The 20,049-nt window shown below is 52.2% G+C and overlaps 1 protein-coding gene across 1 annotated transcript; it reads right to left on the reverse strand.

Annotated features, from left to right (window-relative positions):
- Positions 1 to 4,522: 4,522 nt before the first annotated feature.
- On the reverse strand, positions 4,523 to 18,568 carry FGF19 (fibroblast growth factor 19). Its single transcript, XM_019954458.2, has 6 exons — positions 18,512 to 18,568; positions 9,353 to 9,500; positions 9,156 to 9,276; positions 8,093 to 8,412; positions 7,588 to 7,691; positions 4,523 to 4,834 (listed from the first exon to the last, which is right to left on the reverse strand). The coding sequence occupies exons 1-6, from the start codon at positions 18,566 to 18,568 to the stop codon at positions 4,523 to 4,525; spliced, it is 1,062 nt and encodes a 353-aa protein (XP_019810017.2).
- Positions 18,569 to 20,049: the final 1,481 nt, after the last annotated feature.

Here is a 20,049-nt window from a genome sequence, read left to right on the forward strand (position 1 = left end):
CTCCAGGGATGGGGCTAATCATCCCACCCCAGGGGATTCCAGTGTGCAACCTGTCGACTGAAAAGATACACCACCCAGAAGTTGAGAATTATGTTCTACTCCACAGACTTTTTGAGGACTTGAGCCTCTCAGACAGGTCTGAGGGACTGCTTTAAGAAGAACCCAAAGATAAACAAAACCATGTACTCGCATCAAAACCTTAGACATCAGAAGATTACTGTTACAGAAAAGCCAGACATCTCAAGTTAATGAATTTAGCAGTTTTCTCTGTACGGGCAGATGCAGGAGTCTGGGCTCATTGAAATCACTCCTTTGATTGAATCTCAGCTCTCTGGGGCCAGCAACCTGCTTTTCTCCATCCTGAAAGCCCTTGGGGTGCACAGTCTTGGGTGGCCGCCGTGACTGGGGGCTTGATGGCTGCAACACCCTTTGTTGACTGATGTGACAGGTGACATTTTTTATCCATAGCCAAATCTGAGAACCACTGGAAGTAATGGTTCAGGGTGGAGTGTTCTAGCCTCGGCGAGGGCTGCTGTTGCTGGCAGCCTACGCTGTATCAGGATCTTTCACACAAATGATACTCAACTGCAGGGGCTTCCCTGGTGTCTCAGAGGTAAAGAATCTACCTGCCAATGCAGGAGACATGGGTTTGATCTCTGGGTCAGGAAGATCCCTTGGAGGAGGAAATGACAACCTCTCCAGTATTCTTGCCTGGGAAATCCCATGGACAAAGGAGCCTGGTGGGCTACCATCGGTGGGGTCACAAAGAGTCAGACCAAACAACTAGGTTTAAAAAAAAAATACTCAATTTCCTCCAACAGCCCTGCAAGGCAGACATTGTTCATCTCACCCTTCTCACAAGGCGCAGACTCAGAAAGGGGCCGGCACTGACTCAAAGTCACACAGCAGGTCAAGAGCCTGGGGATTCCTTGCCAGGCTGGCCCGACCCCAGAGCCCTTCCGTCATCCTGCCTCTGGGCTGCGCAACTTTGCATGTGTGCCTTCCCCTCTCTGGTCCCACACTCCCTCGTCTATAACGCAGGGCTAGAGGATGATGCATCAGTAAGCGTTGTTACGTGGTTCTGTCTACCTAGGATGACGGGGCATTAAGGAGGGAAAGGCCCTCCTGACATGCAAATGAAAGTGAAAGTCGCTCAGGCGTGTCCGACTCTTTGCAGCTGCATGGACTACACAGTCCATGGAATTCTCCTGGCCACGATACTGGAGTGGGTAGCCGTTCCCTTCTCCAGGGGATCTTCCCAACCCAGGGATTGAACCCAGGTCTCCCGCATTGCAGGCGGATTCTTTACCAACTGAGCCACCAGGGAAGCCCTGATGTGCAAATGGCAGGATTCCATTCTGAGTGCCTTGGGGGTGTCATCAGTGTGAAAGATGGTTTAGAAGGTGGGGACCACTTGCTGGTGCAGTGAGAAGAGCCCAGTGAAATAGCCTTCATAGACTTTAACAAGGCTTCCCTGGTGGCTCAGATTGTAAAGGATCTGCCTACAATGCAGGAGACATGGGTTCAATCCTTGGGATGGGAAAATCCCCTGGAGAAGGGAACGACCCAGTTCAGTTCAGTTCAGTCACTCAGTCATGTCCAACTCTTTGCAACTCCATGGACTGCAGCACACCAGGCTTCCCTGTCCATTACCAACTCCCAGAGCTTGCTCAAACTCATGTCTATCGAGTCGGTGATGCCATCAAACCATCTCATCCTCCATCATCCTCTTCTCTCCTGCCTTCAATCTTTCCCAGCATCAGGGTCTTTTCCAGTGAGTCAGTTCTTTGCACCAGGTGGCCACCCACTCCATGGAGAATTCCATGGACAAAGCAAGCCGACAGGCTACAGTCCATGGGGTCACAGAGTCAGACACGACTGAGCAACTAACACTTCAAACATCGTAAGAGGCCCACCTAAGCACCCAGTCACCCTGTGCTGAGTGAGTGAAGCCGACATTTGTCCACACCAGGTGCTATTCTCTGCCCATTTACAGATGAGGAAGTTGAGGCTCAGCTAAACATGAACAGCCAGTAGATGGAGGAGGATCTGCTGAGCCTCCCGCAGTCCATTTTCCAGGCTTCACTCTTAGCCTCACTGCATTTGTGACCTGGATGGCTTGAGGAGCAAACATTTGAGGTTTTTATGAAGTCAGAGAACAGGTTCATTTTGTTTGGGGGTCTTGAAGGAGCCTTATTTTTAATTTAGAATTATTCTAGAAAAATTCTAGATTCACAGTAAGTGGCAAAGTTAGTATAAAGAGGTCCTGTATCCCCTTTGCCCAGCTCCCCACAGTGTTTACATCTTAAGTGATCCTGGGGCCACATCAAAACCAGGGAATCCAGGTCAGTCAAAGGCGTGTGCAATTCTGGCGTTTTATCACACGTGTGGAGCTGATGCCACCACCACCAGAGACATGCAAAACTGTCTCAGCACCACCTTTACAGTCACCCCACCGCCGGGCCCTGGCAGCCTGGTACCGACTTTCACATTTTGCAGCTGAATCCACGCACCTGTACTTGCATTTAGGAGGTAGGTCCTGAACTGGTCACTCCATGGGTACCAACCACCGCCTCCTTTCTCACGAGCAGACGCCCGGCCCCCATCCCCTTCCATCAGAGCAGCACTGTGCTGCACCTGCCACCTGCTTTCCCAGCCGGCCCTGCAGAGGTGGTGGGGTGAGCCCTGCGACCTGGCTCGCTTGATGCAGATGGCATTTGTGGGAAAGGTGTAAGAAAGCTTCGGCTTTGCACATGAGAGGCCAAGGCAGCTGCGAGTCCATGTCCCTGGCTTGAGAAGACAGAAGTTTCTACTGAAGGCTCAGTACCCACGCTGAGACCACAAAGCCACACCATGGAAATGCCACGAGAGTCACAGCACAGCCTGGGTGTCACTGGGCCTGTGACCCAGCATTGCCACTTGCTTTGTTACTGGGCACGAGAAACCCTGTACGTTTAGGCCAGAGGTTCTCAGTCAAATGAGAGGGCGCTTTTGTCCCCCAGAGAAAGGTAGCGACTTCTGGACATTTTTGATTACCATGACTGGGGTGAGGGGGTGTTACTGGTGCATTGTCAGTAGCGGCTGGGGACACTGTTCATCATCCTAGAACATTCAGGAACATGTGCCCCCAACAGAGAATCACGTGGCCCCAGTGATCAAAGTCTCAGACACAGCGGACACAGGCTCCTTCCCTCCCCTCTCCTCCTGCACAAATATTCCAGATAATTTTTGATACAAATTCCCCTTTAATGTAGAAAAAAAACAAAAAAACAAAACTCGTGTACATACATAAATACCATTTGGGGGTATAAATAAAGTAAGAAAATAAAGAGATGTACATATCAAACACAATAAATTACTCATAAATATCACAGTGGAAACCAAGTGCTGGAAAACGGACTCGATCTCCATGCGGCTTTGACAAGTTACTGGTGAGATTCGGGGTTTTCAGATCTTCTTTTTCGGGGCTTTGGAATGAAAGGGTCAGGACCCCAGGCGGAGGACTTGCTCTGACCTTTTCAGGTCAACATCCCAGCGGGTAGAAAGGAGGTGGGGGTCAGACCCCGGAGTGAGGTGAGTGAACTGCGGGGAGGAAGCCTGTAGGGTTCCTTCTCTAAGGGCCCTCAATGACAACCCGAGATCGATTGCCTGGAAACCCCGGCCACCATGGCAAGGAAGATGCTGCCGGGACTGGCCACGCCTCTGAGCAGGCGGCAGTGCGGCCATTCACCTTAGGGGACCAGCATGACCCCGGGTAAGTGTTGACCACGTGCAGAGCAATGGTGAAGGGGGGGAAGAGGAGGGATGGATAGGCCGCCTTATCTGCCCCGGGTGGGTTGCCAAGGGGTCCCGTGAGGCTGTCCAACCCAGAGCCAGCCATAACAGGGAGTTCTCAAGATTGACCCCGGCTGGAGGGGCCTCTGGGCTCCCCCTGCTCTTGGAGCTTGGTGGTGCCTGCAAGTGGTTACTTCTGTGCTGGAGGAGCTTGGGGAGGCCCAGTGGTCCTTTCTTGGAGTTGAGAGCTGGAAGAATTTCCCCAGGCAGTAGAGTCAGATTTACCTGAGGTTTCACAAAATTGATTACCTGCCCATGAGTTTTAAAAAAATAACTGCTTTTCCTCTGGCCACGCGTGCTGCAAAAGAATAGGAGGAGAGAACTGCTGAGAAGTTCAGCCTGGCATAAGAACCTTGCCGGAGGCAGTGAGCTCTCCGCCAGTGGAGGTACTCAGGCAGAACCAGGGCAGCACACACTCGTCCAGCAGGGTTGAGGGGCTGGGGTAGGTAGAAGCTGGGTGGGTGGGGTGGAAGGCTTACCATTTTATGATCGTACAAGTCTATCCGCTAGAAACCGGCACAGCCCATGTAAAACTTTGTCTATGTACAAGTTCTAAATATTTCCTCCTAAAGCTACAGAGAACCTGGACTCAGGATCATACAGGAGTAGAAAACCCACTCCGCAAGCACCTCAGGCCTGGGGTCCTGGTCTCCAGGGCCAGGGTGGAGGGGAGAGGACAGAGCCTCCATTAATTATAGAAGCTGGGACTCTTCACCGATCCCAGTTTGGTGGCGAGCCCGAAAGGGTCCATGCTATCTGTTTTCAGGGGCAGAAAGAAATCAGGCTTCAGGGGTTCCTGGAGGTCTTCAGGTTCGGCTGGGATGGTGGACAGCATGGGCAGGAAGTGAGACAGCGGCAGGAAGCCCCTGCTTTTGAACAGCTGCCTCTGCCTGGAGCTGCTCAGGGAGACCGGGAGATGGTGCTTCCTGGACCAGTACACGTTGTAGCCGTCAGGACGGATCTCCTCCTCGAAAGCACAGTCCTCGGCTGAGTACTGGGTCTGCGAAGCAAAGAGACAGCCTCAATCGGGGCCCACCGGGCTGGGTGACCAGCAGAGACAGCCGGACAACCAGTTGCAGGTGAGTAGGTGTCCACGCCGTTGGCTAACGGCCCATGCCATTAGCCAAGGATGTGTGCAAGTTTATAAAGCACGGAGGTGTATAAAGAACATATATAAACACATATATATTTAGTATAATGTTATATATGCACACATATAAAATGCAAAGCATGTGTTATATTAATATACCCATTAGATATTACATCATATTAACATATAAATGTTATAAGTAATATATATGTTATAAATAAAACATAAATTATATAACATTAAATATGTGTTAGACATTAAACATATATACGAAACACATACGTTAGCATTGCAGGCGGATTCTTTACTGGCTGAGCCACAAGGGAAGCCCCAAAATATATATAGGTACTTATATATTCAGTATGAAAGCTTTTTGTTATATATTAATATGCTCATTAAATACACATCACGTTGAATTCACATGTAAATAGTAATGTCACAGAAAATACATGTGTAACATTAAACATATATACTCAACATATTAGACATATATGTAGTTTGTATACCTTTATACTTTATAACCTTCAACTATATACACATACTTCAGGTATATTTCATGTGTTCAGTGTATATTCTCAGTATCTATATATAACTCACATAGATCCGTTGTATTTTTTCACTAAGTCACATCACTTTTTAAACTTGGTCTTGTTCTGAGCAACATCTATAAAGTCACAGCCTTGACAGGCATGCAATGCTTCCCTCCCCGACGTTAAATATATAATTATTGCCATGAAAAAGTCCCTTGTATTCCACAGGCGGTTTGGGAAACTCTGCTAACTAGGTTATCCTTTTAGGATCAGTCTTTTAATTAAGAATCACGAGTAATCCAATCTGGAGCCCAGATGAAAGCATCTATTTCCCATTTAGACCCAAATGACTGTGGTCCTGAGCCTTTTTGTCTGGAGCTCTGGTAAGAGAAACCTCAGTCCCTCTGGCTCCTTTATTCAGTAGCTGCCCTCCAGGCAGCCTGCCAGGATCGTGGAGATAAAGGCAGCCCCCTCCCCCCAGGCCAGGAGGAAGCCTGCACCCCGTGGGTGGCCAGAAAGTCAGAAGGCAGAAGTTTGAGAGTGAGCCGGTGGAGTCCCAAATGCAGAGGGTCAGTTGTCTTCAGGACACAAGAGCACAGCCAAAGGCGGGGAGCCAGGAGGGCTCGGCCATAAAATGCCCTGGGAGGCACCCAGTCTCATTTCTGCCCAAGCCTACAAAGGTCGCTTCACTGCAGGTGAGGGAGCGCTGTGCTCAGATAAGGCCCTGATAAGGCCTGCATCCAATGGAGCGATATGCCCAGCTCCCGTGCGGGGGAATAAGGCCACCAGATGGAGGGGAGAAATGCAAATTGATAAACAAGGGAATTAAAATCAAATAGAGTGACTATTTCACCCTGCTGGTTCTTTGGGAGAAACTGACATCTCATTTGCCAAAGAGAGAGTGTAACGACTTCGAGTTTCTGGGAGGATGTGGAATTGTTTATTTTTTTTAATCTTCAAGTTTTGCTAAACTGTGACCGCAGGACCTAGAGGCAGAACAGGATTTTAGTTGAGGGACCCTCAGTTTGGATTAGAATGATGATGGGTTAGACCCAGCCGCCCCTGCGGGGGCTCTGCCCCTGAAGCCCCCACCACCCCTAAGTAAACCTCACATGGGTTGCAACTGCGGGGGCTCGGAGTGGCTTTGGGTATCAGCTTTCTTGCCGCCTTTCTTGTCCTTTCACGCGGGACGCCATAAAACCTGAGCCAGGTTTATTTATCTCTGGATAAACAGAATAAAGGGGCACCAGAGCCACAAAACACTGAGACACTAAAGAGATCTGAGCCGCGGACAGGAGGGCATCCCTGGAGGGCCGGTGCCCTCCCCTGCCCCTGCTGCCCCCTGGCCCTCCATCGGAGCCCCGGCCCAGCAGGGCTGCATTGAGGCCCTGCGCCAGGCCGGGACCTCACACAGCCTCCGCTGCGCGCCCGGGGGGCTCAGGTTCCCTTTGAACTCTCAGCCTTTGTTCCGGCGACCAGAGAGCCGGCATCTGCACACTTCCTGCCCCCAGACTTCTCTGGCTACCTGGGCCTGCCCTCCCACCGCCACCCAAAGAGGCCTCTGCCATACAGGTGAGCCCGACAGGGGGATGAGTGCGGCCACGAAAATAGGACCCCAACGCGGCTACAAAATAATCTATTTTTTAGCGGGTAAAAATTAATTTTAAAAAGCCTCTTCAATCCCAAATGTAATTTTTCTTCTGACTTAAAAAAAAAATCCAAGTTGTGGATACACCCTTTTTCTTTTTTTCCTCCCCAGCCACCCCCCCCACCCACCACTTTAAAAAAAAAAAACTACCTCAAGGAGGGAGGGGAAGGCGAGCGCCACACGCGCACAGGGCAAAGCCGAAAACGCCCACGGTGGGCTCCCCGTTTAACATCGAAGCGCCGACTTCCTCCGTCCGACTGATCTGCCTCTAGTTCAGGGGGAATGCAAAGGCGGGGCCTCACCCGTTCTCCATAAACTTACAAATTAGAAAGTGGGACAGAAGAGTAATCCGGGCCTCGCCGCCTTCCCCTCCGAGTTCCACACCGGCCGGGACAGAGCAAACAAGGAAACTGAACCTGACCCTGCGCGCCCTCCTGCCCCGCAGGCCCGCGCCCCCGCGCGTCCGGCCGGACCGAGACACCTACCAGTCCTTGCATCTTGCCGTCGGCGTCCATGCAGAGGTACAGCACGCTGCGCTCGCCCTTGATGGCTACGGTGCTCAGAGCGACCGCCCTGATCTCCATCAAACCTGGGCGGGAAAACAGCAGAAAACTGCAGCCGGAACCCGCGGGGCCCACAACTCGTGAAAGTGGTTGGTGGGTGTACAGGCCCGTCCTCCCCAACCCCCCAGCCCCTCTCCATGTCTGGAGGCTCGGGATGGGAGTGGAACGCCCAGGTGCCAAGACCTGGAGTTCCCCGGAATGGTGGGGGGGGGGCGGGGGTCCGCAGAAGCCGAAGTGGGGGAAGGGGAGGGGAGCCCATCGGTGCAGTAGGTCCACGCACCCGTTGCCCCCTCCCCCAGCTCCTCCCGCAGTCGGGGGGTCGGGGAGGGAGAGATCGCTAAGTGCCAAGAGCCGGGGTTCCGGGAGCGAGAAAGAGGCAAAGGGAAGAAGGGGCGCTGTGACGGGTGGGGGCCCGGCGGGCACTCACTGTGCGCGCTCTGGACCTGCGCGCAGTCCACGGCGCCGTCGGAGTGGATGCGCAGAAAGCAGCTGTAGAGGCCCTGCGGGCCCGCGGTATACAGGTGCCGCAAGCGAACCGACTCGCCCCAGCCGTAGTGCACGTGCGGCCCCGCATCCGAGAAGGCCAGGGGGCGCCCGGCTGCGGCCAGCCAGAGGCCAGCCAGGACCAGGGCGCGGGCCACGGCGCACCGGCTCGGAGCGCTCCGCATGGCACCTCCCTCGGGCTCGGAGCTCTGCGCGCAGATCTGGCGGTGAGGGTGCGGGAGGCTGGGCGGCGGCCCCGAGGCCCTGCGGGACAGAGCGTGCGGAGGAGGGGTGGCCGTGCCCTTGAGCCAGGAGACCGCTGCACGCTCCGGGCACCTGGGCACCTCTCCAGCTCCGACGGCGCGGCGGCTGGCGGCCGGAGACCTTATATAGCGCGTCTGCCCGCGATGCGAAGCCCTTATCGGGATTGCATCAGCCCTCCGCCCCTCGCACACACCCACTCACACCCCGCCCCCCGACCCAGCCTCTCCCTGGGCCCCGCCCGGGTGACCCCGCCCATATCTGGAAGTGAAGGAGGCCCTCTTTCGCTGGAAACTTGAGGGGAGCTCCTCCTGGCGGCGCTGGGGCGACGCCAGGTCGCTTCCGTCTGGGCGAGTTTGATTTTGTAAAGAAATGAAGCGGACGGCGGAGCCCACTCCCACCCCCCCGCCCAGGCCATTGGTTTCAACCGCCCACCCCCCGGGAATGCTCTCGTCGCCGGGCGCTGGCCGGGGCTGCGCGGAGCCGGGGTCCCGACATCAAAGACGGGGACGGGGGACACTGAGCTTTGCATCCTTCACTCCCGGTGGGAAAAACCCCGCCTCGGCTTTGGGGCCCCCTCCCCTGCAATCCACATCCACTCGCTCACGCCACGATTCCAGCCCTTAAAGCCCCGGGGGTAGAGCGGTCCACTGGAATTTATTTTCCCCCTGCAGCTCAGAGCCTCTCACGTTATCCGGCTTTATGTTCTTCAGATTCCTGCCCGGCCCCCCTTTCCACGCCAGTACTTTGTCCCCCGGCTTGGGGCCAGGCGCGACCTGGGCTCTCGGAGGAACAATAGGGTCGCGCGGGCGAGCGCTAGATGGCGCTTCAGCCCGGGTATCGGCCGGGCCCGGCCCGCGGCGGTCCCTGGACCCGGAGCCTGGGAGGAGGGCGCCTGGAGTGGGGCAGGGTGGGCTTGCAAGCTGCAGACTGGGAAACTGACTTTCCAGGGCGCGTAGCGCAGGGAGGCTCCTCTGTTTTTGCTGTGTCTTTCGTCGTCGGTGCTGTCCTTGGGTCCCTGAGAGCTTCTCCAGGGGCTGGGCGTGCAGTTCGCGGGGCGCGCGGCGGGCAGGAACAGGGGAGCACCTTACCTGGTGGGGAGGGGCAGGGCTGCAGTGGTGGGCGCTGCTTGCGGGGAGGAGGGGAGGCGTGGGGCGGGGAGAGGCACCAGTTGGGGAAACTGGGGCCACCTAGTGAAGTGGCCACCCCCCTCCCCCCGCCACCCCCCCGCCCCGCAAACCGGATGGCTTTTCTGATGAGGCTCAGAAAAAGTCCACATCTGGAGAATGCCCCTGCGGGAAAGAGAGGGGTCCTTCTAGGGACGAATGTTGGCTCAACACTGGTTCTTTCTCATTATTCCTCCAACCACCTGCCCCCCAACCCCGGGATGTGGGGCTCCAAGGAGGCTGGTTTTGGGGAAAAGCCACACTGGCTGAGCCCAGGAGCGCGGGGGAGGGCCCACAGTGGAGACAGGGAGAGAGAGCCACGCCAGGCCTGATGAATTTCAATGAGTAAAGACCACGTTCATACCCCAGCCGGTGACTGGCGTTAATGACGGAGCGCACAGAAAATGTCACCAGGAAAGTCTTTACAAAAAAAGACATCATCTCGAAAGCTTTATGGGCCAGGGACCCCCACGCTGAGTGTCTTGGTTCAGAAAGCCGGGGCTTCTGTTAAATCTAATTACTTCCCCCCTGTGGCTTTAAATCGACAGCGGCTCCTATTAAACTTAATTACCCTCCCCTGCAGCTTTCCTTGTAAAGACCCTGGATAAATGCAGGGCATTGAAGAGGATGGCAGAGGGTGCGCTGGGGGCCATGCCCCAAATCTGGCTGGGGGAGGAGGGGAGGCGGCCTCTGGTCCCACCCACAAGGGCTCTGCTGCCCCTCCTAAGGCCAAGTGGGCGGAGAGAGGCCTGCCCCAACCCCCTCGGCCCCCATGCAGGAGTTCAGGAAGCTGGGAGAGGCCTGGGCAGCTCCCTGCACCCAGGCCCTACTCTGAGCATCTTCTGCCCTCCCCCAGTGAACAGGTCTCAGTTCAGTGCAGTTGCTCAGTCGTGTCCGATTCTTTGCCACCCCATGGACTGCAGCACGCCAGGCCTCCCTGTCCATCACCAGCTCCCGGAGTTTACTCAAACTCGTGTCCATCGAGTTGGTAATGCCAATGAACAGATAGGGGGCCCCAGAGTGACCTGGGGCTGCCCGGGTCAGAGTGCCAGAGTGACCCAAGTTTGCACAGTATGTAAGTGGTGAACCCAGGCTGTCAGGCTTGTAAATCTAGGTCAAGCTGCATTTCAGGGAGGCTGTGTGGCCTCCTAAAAGGGGCAAGGGTCCCAGGGTCAGACCCTCGGCAGCATGGATCACGCCCGGCCACTCCCCGGGCAGGTCATGAACCCGCTGGGGCTTCTTGCCTCCTTATGCCTCCAGCCTTGTCTGGAGTCGCACTGGAGAGTGGACAGACAGTGCCTCAGATACAGTTCACAGAGAAGGACAACCATCTGCTCAGGGGCTGCCGCGTACGTGGAATGTCGTGGTCAGAGCAGTGTTCTGCAAGTTTCGGTGATTTATCCGTGCTACACGTGAGGAAGCTGAGGCTTACAGACTTGGCCAGGCAGCCAGCGAGGGTTGACACCCTGGGTGGTCGGGCCCAGCGTCTGTGCTGGCTTGCTGGTACCCCTGGTCTGTGTCAATCCCGAAGGAAATCAACCCTGAATTCTCCCTGGAAGGACTGATACTGAAACTGAAGCTCCAACACTTTGGAGCCTTTTTCATTAGAAAAGACCCTGATGCTGGGAAAGATTGAAGGCAAAAGGAGAAGGGGGCGACAAAGGATGAGATGGTTAGCCAGCATCACCGACTCAGTGGACATGAATCTAAGCAAACTCCACGAGAGAGTGAAGGACAGAGAGCCTGGCGTGCTGCAGCCCACGGGGTCGCCAAGCATCTGAAACAACTTAGCGGCTGAACAACTGGTGTGTGCGGTTGGAGGAAGCGGGGAAGCGCAGAGGAAAGGCGGCGCTGGTCAGCGGGGGGCGCTGTTGCCCACTGTGGGGCTCTCCAGGTGAGAGCCTGATGGAGGTGAGGACCAACCGGCTGCCAAGCTGCTCACTGCAGACCCCGCCCCCTGCAGCCCCCGGTGCGCTGGGTGGAGCCGGTTTTCAGTGTTCAGGCTGCGTTTGATTTGGTCCAGGTGGCTGAGCCATCTGACTCACCCTGGTGAGTGGAGTGGACAATGCAAGGCAGGTCCAATCCCCGCCATGCCCTGTCATCCCCATGCAGGGCCCCAGGGGTCTCAGGCCCAGATGGCCAGAAGAGCTTGGCTTGGCGGCTTTGTTCTGGATCTGATGTTAGCTGCCCTTTTTAACCGCCCTAAACCCTTCTCCTGGGGTCTCCCCGCTTCATCTGGGTTTGTTGGTTTTGTTCTTCTGATGGTGGTCAATTTCCATTGTTTCTAAACCCACACCCCAACAGCTACAAAGGTCTCCTCTTTTAGCTTGACTTCCAGGCTTTGCATTGTAAAAGTAATCCCTCTTCTTTTCACTTTTCAGTTAGAAATTTACGTTACAATGTCCAACATGCCTTCTTAAATACACAAGTACTTCTCTGTACTCATCCCAAACCCCCTGCTCCTACCGCTTGGCGGAGAAGTACTTTGTAATTACGGAAACTTCTGGGTGTTGGTAAAAAAAGGAAAGAAAGAAAATCTTCATCAGTAAAAAATAAGAACGTAGGGACAGAAAAATGGTGAAGTCTTGGATGGGTTGGAGAGGGACAAGCCACACAGTGAGTTCTGGACCTCCCTGAGACTGGAACTCTGGGTAGGGTAGGGGACATCTGAGTCTTAGCCTGTGACATTTTTGCTAGAATCTATTCCCTGGTGGCTCAGACGGTAAAGCGTATGCCTGCAATGAGGGAGACCCGGGTTCGATTCCTGGGTCGGGAAGTTCCCCTGGAGAAGGAAATGGCATCTACTCCAGCACTCTTGCCTGGAAAATCCCACAGATGGAGGAGCCTAATAGGCTACGGGTCCATGGGGTGGCAAAGAGTTGGACACGACTGAGAGACTTCACTTCACTTCATTTCACCCAGGTGGCGCTAGTGGTAAAGAATCCCCCTGCCAATGGAGGAGACATAAGAGACTTAGGTTCAGTCCCTGGGTTGGGAAGATTCCCTGAAGGAGGGTGTGGCAACCCACTCCAGTATTCTTGCCTAGAAAATCCCCTTGGAAACAGGAGCCTGGTGGGCTACAGTTCATAGGGTTGCAAAGAGTCAGACACGACTGACTGAGCGACTTAGCACGCACACACTGGGACATGCACTCTTTTCCCCAAAGTGTTCGGTTTCATTAAAGCCCATTTTCCCCCCGTTAGGATCATTATTCTAAAAAGAGGGCTCCCCGCTAGGCCAGAAAAGGGAGGTCTTCCGTGAGCCTCAGTTTCCTTATCTGTGAAACAGAAAAAGGAATGCTGCATATTTACAGAGCATCCACCTGGCGAATGAAGGTGTGTGACAGATGGCTTATCTTCGCCATGCTTATTATTTATTTTAAGATGTAACAGTAACACTAAAGAGACCCATCTAACCTACAGTAGCAAACCGGGCTGTGGTTGCCCGAGGCCGGAGAGGAGGTGAATCTGCTGGAAAGGATGCCTTCTGGAACGACAGGACAGGCAATGACGTTTGTCCAAACTAGGCGACATCTTATTTTAAATTAAGCCTCAATATAGTTGATATTTAACATTTTCATTGCAAAAATAGGCCTTGTTCCTGGTAGAAAATTTGGAAAACACAGCAAAGCACAAAGGAAAATTTTGAAACCTGGAATATCATGACCCCATTCTGAGTCACCATTTCTAACTGGGTGAATTTCTTCCTCAGACTTTTGAAAGTGTATACGTATCTTTTTCTTTTTACTTTAAAGTATTTGAATTGTATCCTCCTGTTACCAACTTGTGATCCAACTGTGTGGAACACAACAAACTGTGGAAAATTTTTCAAGTGATGGGAATACCAGACCACCTGACCTGCCTCCTGAGAAATCTGTATGCAGGTCAAAAAGCAACAGTTAGAACTGGACATGGAACAACAGACTGGTTCCAAACCAGAAAGAAGTACATCCAGGCTGTATATTGTCACCCTGCTAATTTAACTTATATGCAGAGTACATCATGTGAAATACTGGGCTGGATGAAGCACAAGCTGGAATTAAGATTGCTGGGAGAAATATCAGTAACCTCAGATATGCAGATGATACCACTCTAATGGCAGAAAGGAAAGAGGAACTAAAGAGCCTCTTGTTGAAAGTGAAAGAGGAAAGTGAAAAAGCTGGCTTAAAACTCAACATTCAAAAAACTAAGATCATGGCATCTGGTCCCATCGCTTCATGGCAAATAGATGGGGAAACAATGGAAAAAGTGAGTGTCTTTATTTTCTTGGCTCCAAAATCACTGCAGATGGTGACAGCAGCCATGAAATTAAAAGATGCTTGCTCCTTGGAAGGAAAGTTATGACAAACCTAGACAGCATATTTAAAAAGCAGAGACATTACTTTGTCAGCAAAGGTCCATGTAGTCAAAGCTATGGTTTTTCCAGTAGTCATGTATGGATGTGAGAGTTGGACTATAAAGAAAGCTGAGCACTGAAGAATTGATGCTTTTGAACTATGGTGTTGGAGAAGACTCTTGAGAGACCCTTGGACTGCAAGGAGATCCAACGAGTCAATCCTAAAGGAAATCAGTCCTGAATATTCGTTGGAAGCTGAAACTGAACTGAATCTGAAAATCCAATACTTTGGCCACCTGATGTGAAGAACTGACTCATTGGAAAAGACCCTGATGCTGGGAAAGTGAAGGCAGGAGGAGAAGGGGGCGACAGAGGATGAGATGGTTGGATGATATCACCGACTCGATGGACATGAGTTTGAGCTAGCTCCGGGAGTTGGTGATGGACAGGGAGGCCTGGCGTGCTGCAGTCCACAGGGTTGCAAAGAGTAGGACACGACTGAGCAACTGAACTGAACTGTTACCCACTTGGGCTTCTAGATGGCGCTAGTGGTAAAGAATCCCCCTGCCAATGCAGGGGACCCAAGAGACTTGGGTTTGATCCCTGGATCAGGAAGGTCTGCCTGGAGGAAGGCACGGCAACCCATGCCCTATTCTTGCCTGGAGAATCCCATGGACAGAAAGCCTGGTGGGCTACAGTCCACAGGGTGGGAAAGAGTCAGACAGGACTGAAGCAACTTAGCATGCACGCACGCACATTACCGGCTTACTGTAAACGTCTCCCATGGCATTAGATGGCCTTCTGCATGTGGCATCTCTCGGTGCCTGTAAACCCGAGTGGGGTACCCCGGGGCGTGCAGTCCGTCCCCTGTTGCTGTCTGTCTAGCTTGTTTCCAATTTCCTCACCCACATCACAGAGGGGAGGACGTCCGTGGAGGCATATCTCACACCTGTCCACTCTCGGAAGGGGAATCACTGGACTCTGTTCCCAGTGGATCCCGTCAGCATGAGGCCACTAGGTCAGCGCAGGCTGTGGGGACTTTCTCCTGGACTTAGGGAACTACCCTGCTCTGTCCACGCTGAGGGAGGTACACCTTCCTCCAGACATCATTGGGGCCAATCTGTTCTTTGCTTTTTTAAATATATATATATATATATATTTGTTGTTGTTGAGGTATAGTCGACTTACAATGTTTCAGGTGGCCAGAAAGGTGATTCAGTTGTACATGTACACATACGTTATTTTTAAAATCATTTTCCATGATAGGTTATTATAAGATATTGACTGTAGTTCTCTGTGCTATACAGTAAACCTTTGCTGCTCATTGCATATCTATTTTTTACATTGAAATCTAGCATTCTATTCATACTAAGTCAAACAAGTGCAATCAAAACGTCATCATTTTTTTAGTTAGGTAAAAATTCATCAGTTCAGTTCAGTTGCTCAGTTGTGTCCGATTCTTTGTGACCTCATGGACTGCAGCACGCCAGGCTTCCCTGTCCATCACCAACTCCCAGAGTTTACTTAGATTCATGTCCATCAAGTCGGTGATGCCATCCAACCATCTCATCCTCTGTCGTCCCCTTCTCCTCCTGCCTTCAGTCTTTCCCAGCATCAGGATCTTTTCCAGTGAGTCAGTTCTTCGCATCAAGTGGCCAAAGTATTGGAGTTTCAGCTTCAGCTGAAAATTCATAAGTGTTCTATTTTTGGCCATACCACACAGCGTGTGGGTTCTTAGTTCCCCAACCAGGGATGGAACCTGTGTCCGCTGTATTAGGCGCACAGAGTCTTAACCACTGAACCGCCAGGGGGTTCCCCACTGGGTGAGTCTGACACTGTGTTTAAGTCATGGCCACCACCAGTGGTCACCAAGGGGGCAGAGTTGCTGGGACTGGCAGCCTCTCTTGCTGCTGCTTCAGACGCTCACTCTCTCATGCTCACCACCAGGGCTTGAGACCCGCCAGCCAAGCAGCCCCACCCCCCACCCCACGTCAGGCGGGGCCTGGGTGTGGCTGCGCCTTACTTGCGTCGTTTGCAAGAACAGGAGGGGGCAGGTTTTCCAGGGATGGATGGATTCCTGCCTTTTTGGCCACAGAGGCGATTTCTGCCTGAGAATTCTATTTTCTCACTGCCTCTGTCATCAAAACGGAAAGGTGTCCCGATGGAAAAGATTTGGACCCGTCGGCGTAGTGACGTGAAAATGCAGCCACACCCGAAACGTGACCCAGGGAAGGAAAAAGTCACTTGATGAGGAAACAGTAACCGTGCTAGTTCTGACGGCCTTAAGATAAAGTTGAAATACTGAAATTGGAAAGTACCGGGACCCCAGGCTGCCAACCCAACGTCCACCAACTGACTGTTCCTCAGACTTGATACACAAAATTGTTTGTTTGTTTTTTTGGCCTTTCTCCAAAACTGCAACAACAGATGCATTTTCTCTCCCTGCGTTCAAAGGTGGTGGGAAATCCTGAGAGATGCACAGCCAGCCCAGTTTGTTGAATGCCTGTCATATACCATAGCCTTGACTAGACAGACCTTTGTCAAGACATTACTTTGCCAACAAAGGTCCGTCTAGTCAAGGTTATGGTTTTTCCAGTGGTTATGTATGGATGTGAGAGTTGGACTATAAAGAAAGCTGAGCACCGAAGAATTGATGCTTCTGAACTGTGGTGTTGGAGAAGACTCGAGAGTCCCTTGGACTGCAAGGAGATCCAACCAGTCCATCCTAAAGGAGATCAGTCCTGGGTGTTCATTGGAGGGACTGATATTGAAGGTGAAACTCCAATATTTTGGCCACCTGATGCGAAGAGCTGACTCATTGGAAAAGACCCTGATGCTGGGAAAGATTGAGGGCAGAAGGAGAAGGGGACAACAGAGGATGAGATGGTTGGATGGCATCACTGACTCAATGGACATGAGTTTGGGTGAACTCTGGGAGTTAGTGATGGACAGGGAGGCCTGGCGTGCTGCGGTTCGTGGGGTCACAAAGAGTCGGACACGACTGAGCGACTGAACTGAACTGAACTGAGCGGCTGGTTTTGGTGATGCTGGTGATGGTGATCCTGGTGATGGGATGAGGACGGGTTTGGGAGTGGCCGGCACTTCGTAAACGCTTAGTACATGCCAGCAGGTGTGCTGGGCACTTTATGTTCTCACCTTTAATTTTCACAGCGCCCATTATATTTTTATTGGAGTCTAGTTGCTTTACAATGTGTTTACTTCAAATATATGGCAAAGTGATTCAGTTCTACGTATACATGTATCTATGCTTCTTCAGATTCTTTTCCTGTATAGGTTATCACAGAGTACTGAGTGCCCTGTGTTATACTGTGGGTCCTTGCTGATTATTTCAGGACAGCAATATGTAGATGTTAATCCCAAACTCCTAATGCATCCTCCCAGCCTCTTCCCCTTCGATAGCCATGCATTTGTTTTCCGTGTCTGCAAGTCTGTTTCGGATTTGTAAACAAGTTCATTTGTATCATTTTTTTTAGATTCCGCATATAAGAGATCTCATATGATACTTGTCTTCCTCTGTCTGACTCCCTTTACTTAATGTGATCATTTCTAGGTGCATGCATGTTGCAGCAAATGACATTATTTCATTCTTCTTTATGGCTAAGTAATATTCTTTTCTATACACACACACACACACACACACATATATCACATCTTTTTTATCCATTCATTTGCCACTGGACACTTAGGTTGCTCCCATGTCTTGGCACTTGTGAATACAAAGGACCCATTTTAAAGATGTGGAAAGTGGGACTTAGAAAGTAGTTTGCCGAGAGACACAAATAATAAACAGCAGAATTTGGATTTGAATCCAGTGCTGTCTGAACTCAAGTTATAAAACTCTTAATTGTTTCACTATATTTTTGAAGAACAGAAAGAAGGGAAAACCAGAAGCAGACTCTCAGAAAGTTGAGAGGCCTGCCCAAATTCAGAGGCTAGGCCGGGGCCAGGACCCTGCCTGGCGATTCCTTAGCCCATCACTTGTCTGGCTATTTTCCAAGAGTGGTCATCTGAGCCCCTGGGTTGATTCCAGGCAGGAGAGCAAGAGAGACCCACCCCTCAACCCTTCAGAGTGGCCCCAGCTCAGTCACACCTGGGACTTGGGGTCATTATGGCTCTGTCTCTGCCCCCTCCTGGACACGGCTCCTCGGACCTCGTGCAGATTCCAACACGAAGTTGGTGGTTACGAAATATTGCTCAAATCATTTAAAGGAGCCACGACGTGTTCACGTGGGCCGTGAATTCACCGGATTGGACTGTTTGTCTGTCCTTTCCTTGTTCATTCTGTCCATCCTTCCACCCTTCCCTGGCTTTCATCACCGTGTCGGTTTTTCATTCATCCGCCAGCCCTTCTGAGCATTTCTGATGGGTCAGACCTCCTGTGTCAGACCCTCTTCCTGCCCTACGGCTCCCTGGAGTCGGGGCTTCCCCCACAGCTGGGGTGTGCTTGGGGCATCCAGAGATGCAGGCAGGGAGGCCCTGCACGGATGTGGTTGGCATTTCAGTCACAGCGTGGTTTGGGCCCGCCGGGTAGCGTAAATGGGAACCTTCTCAGAAGTCCGAAGCAGGATAGCCCCCTGTACCGTAATTACACTTCGGAGAGCACTGCTGGACTCTGAGATGTCTTCTGTCGCGTTCATCGTGACCCGAGGAATGCTGGAATTCCTCTTGGAGACAAATTGATAAGGAGAGAAACCCACCAGTGTTGCGGGGAGGAGGAATGGCGACTTTACCCGCGACCAGACCCAGTTCCTGTGCCTCAGAGACCTCATCTCTGGGGGACGGTCTGCAGTTTCCGCCTTCGTTGCACAGAATTCCTGCAGCAGTGAGCCGGCTGTTAACGCATTTGGCAGATGAGAGGTGGAGCCTCAAAGCCAGGCTGAAAGACCCACCGACGTGTGAGGGAGCCACGAGCGGGTTCTGGGAAAGGAACTGAACGAGGTCACCTGGGGGTGAGGGATGGTCTCCTCCTTCCTGGCCCAACTGCCCCCCAGGCCTGGCCAGAGACCTTGAGTCAGGACGGATACTCCCTGATGCTAAGCTTATGCGTGCTAAGTCGCTCAGTCGTGTCTGACTCTTTGCAACCCTATGGGTTCTGTCCGCGGGGATTCTCCAAGCGAGGACACTGGAGTGTCATTTCCTCCTCCAGGGGATCTCCCTGACATAGGGATTGAATCCAAGTCTCTGTATCCCCGGCATTGGCAGGTGCGTTCTTTACCAGGGAGCCACCTGGGAAGCACCCAGGGCGTTGAATGTGCTAGCCTATGCTATGCTAAGTCACTTCAGTCGTGTCCGACTCTGTGCGACCCCAGAGATGGCAGCCCACCGGGCTCCCCCGTCCCTGGGATTCTCCAGGCAAGAACACTGGCGTGGGCTGCCATTTCCTTCTCCAATGCGTGAAAGTGAAGTCACTCAGTCGTGTCCGACTCTTAGCAACCCCATGGATTGCAGCCTAACAGGCTCCTCCGTCCATGGGATTTTCCAGGCAAGAGTACTGGAGTGGGGTGCCATTGCCTTCTCCGTGTGCTATCCTAGCTCATTTGAAATGGATGAGCTCAGAATTCTGAGGCTAGACAGGACCAGCAAGACAGTTTCCTGGAAACTCCTCATCCCTAAATGAACAAAATAAAAACTAAGGAGGGGAAAGGATGGGCCCAGAGACCTCCAGCCTGTGGACAGAAGAGAGGGGACAGTAACTTAATCCATGCTTTTATTTTTAAATTAAAAAGTTTATTTATTTATTTGGCTGCACTGAGTCTTAGGTGCATCATGTGGGATCTTTATTTTCAGCATATGGGATCTATTTCCAGGGGTCAAATTTGAGCCCCCTGCATTGGGGGTGCAGAGTCTCAGCCCCTGGACTGCCAGGGAAGTCCCCAGGAACATATTCTATTGTAGTGACATTCCTTCTGCTCCTCCCGCAAAAGCACACACAGTCTAGTGTGACATTGGATTTGAATAAGTCTTTAGAAAAAGAACCCTTCCCGCCCACACACACTCTGAACACCCCTGCCCAGGGACTTCACCTGGTGGTCCAGCGGTTAAGATCCTGAGCATACAGGGCAGAGGGGCTGGGTTTGATACTTGACTGGAGAACTAAGATCCTGCATGCCATCAACAA

The sequence above is a fragment of the Bos indicus genome, chromosome 29 (genome assembly GCF_029378745.1).
Source record: "Bos indicus isolate NIAB-ARS_2022 breed Sahiwal x Tharparkar chromosome 29, NIAB-ARS_B.indTharparkar_mat_pri_1.0, whole genome shotgun sequence".
NCBI lineage: Eukaryota > Metazoa > Chordata > Mammalia > Artiodactyla > Bovidae > Bos > Bos indicus.

What these genes read in the sequence shown, in the direction of transcription:
- FGF19 (XM_019954458.2), bottom strand. Translation starts at nt 18,568, where the DNA reads ATGAACGCGACAGAAGACATCTCAGAGTCCAGCAGTGCTCTCCGAAGT. An exon ending in GCCCCAAGCCGGGGGACAAA is followed by an intron (nt 8,413 to 9,155) that starts GTACTGGCGTGG and finishes TCTGTCCCGCAG; the next exon opens with GGCCTCGGGGCCGCCGCCCA. An exon ending in GCAGGTCCAGAGCGCGCACA is followed by an intron (nt 7,692 to 8,092) that starts GTGAGTGCCCGC and finishes TTTCCCGCCCAG; the next exon opens with GTTTGATGGAGATCAGGGCG.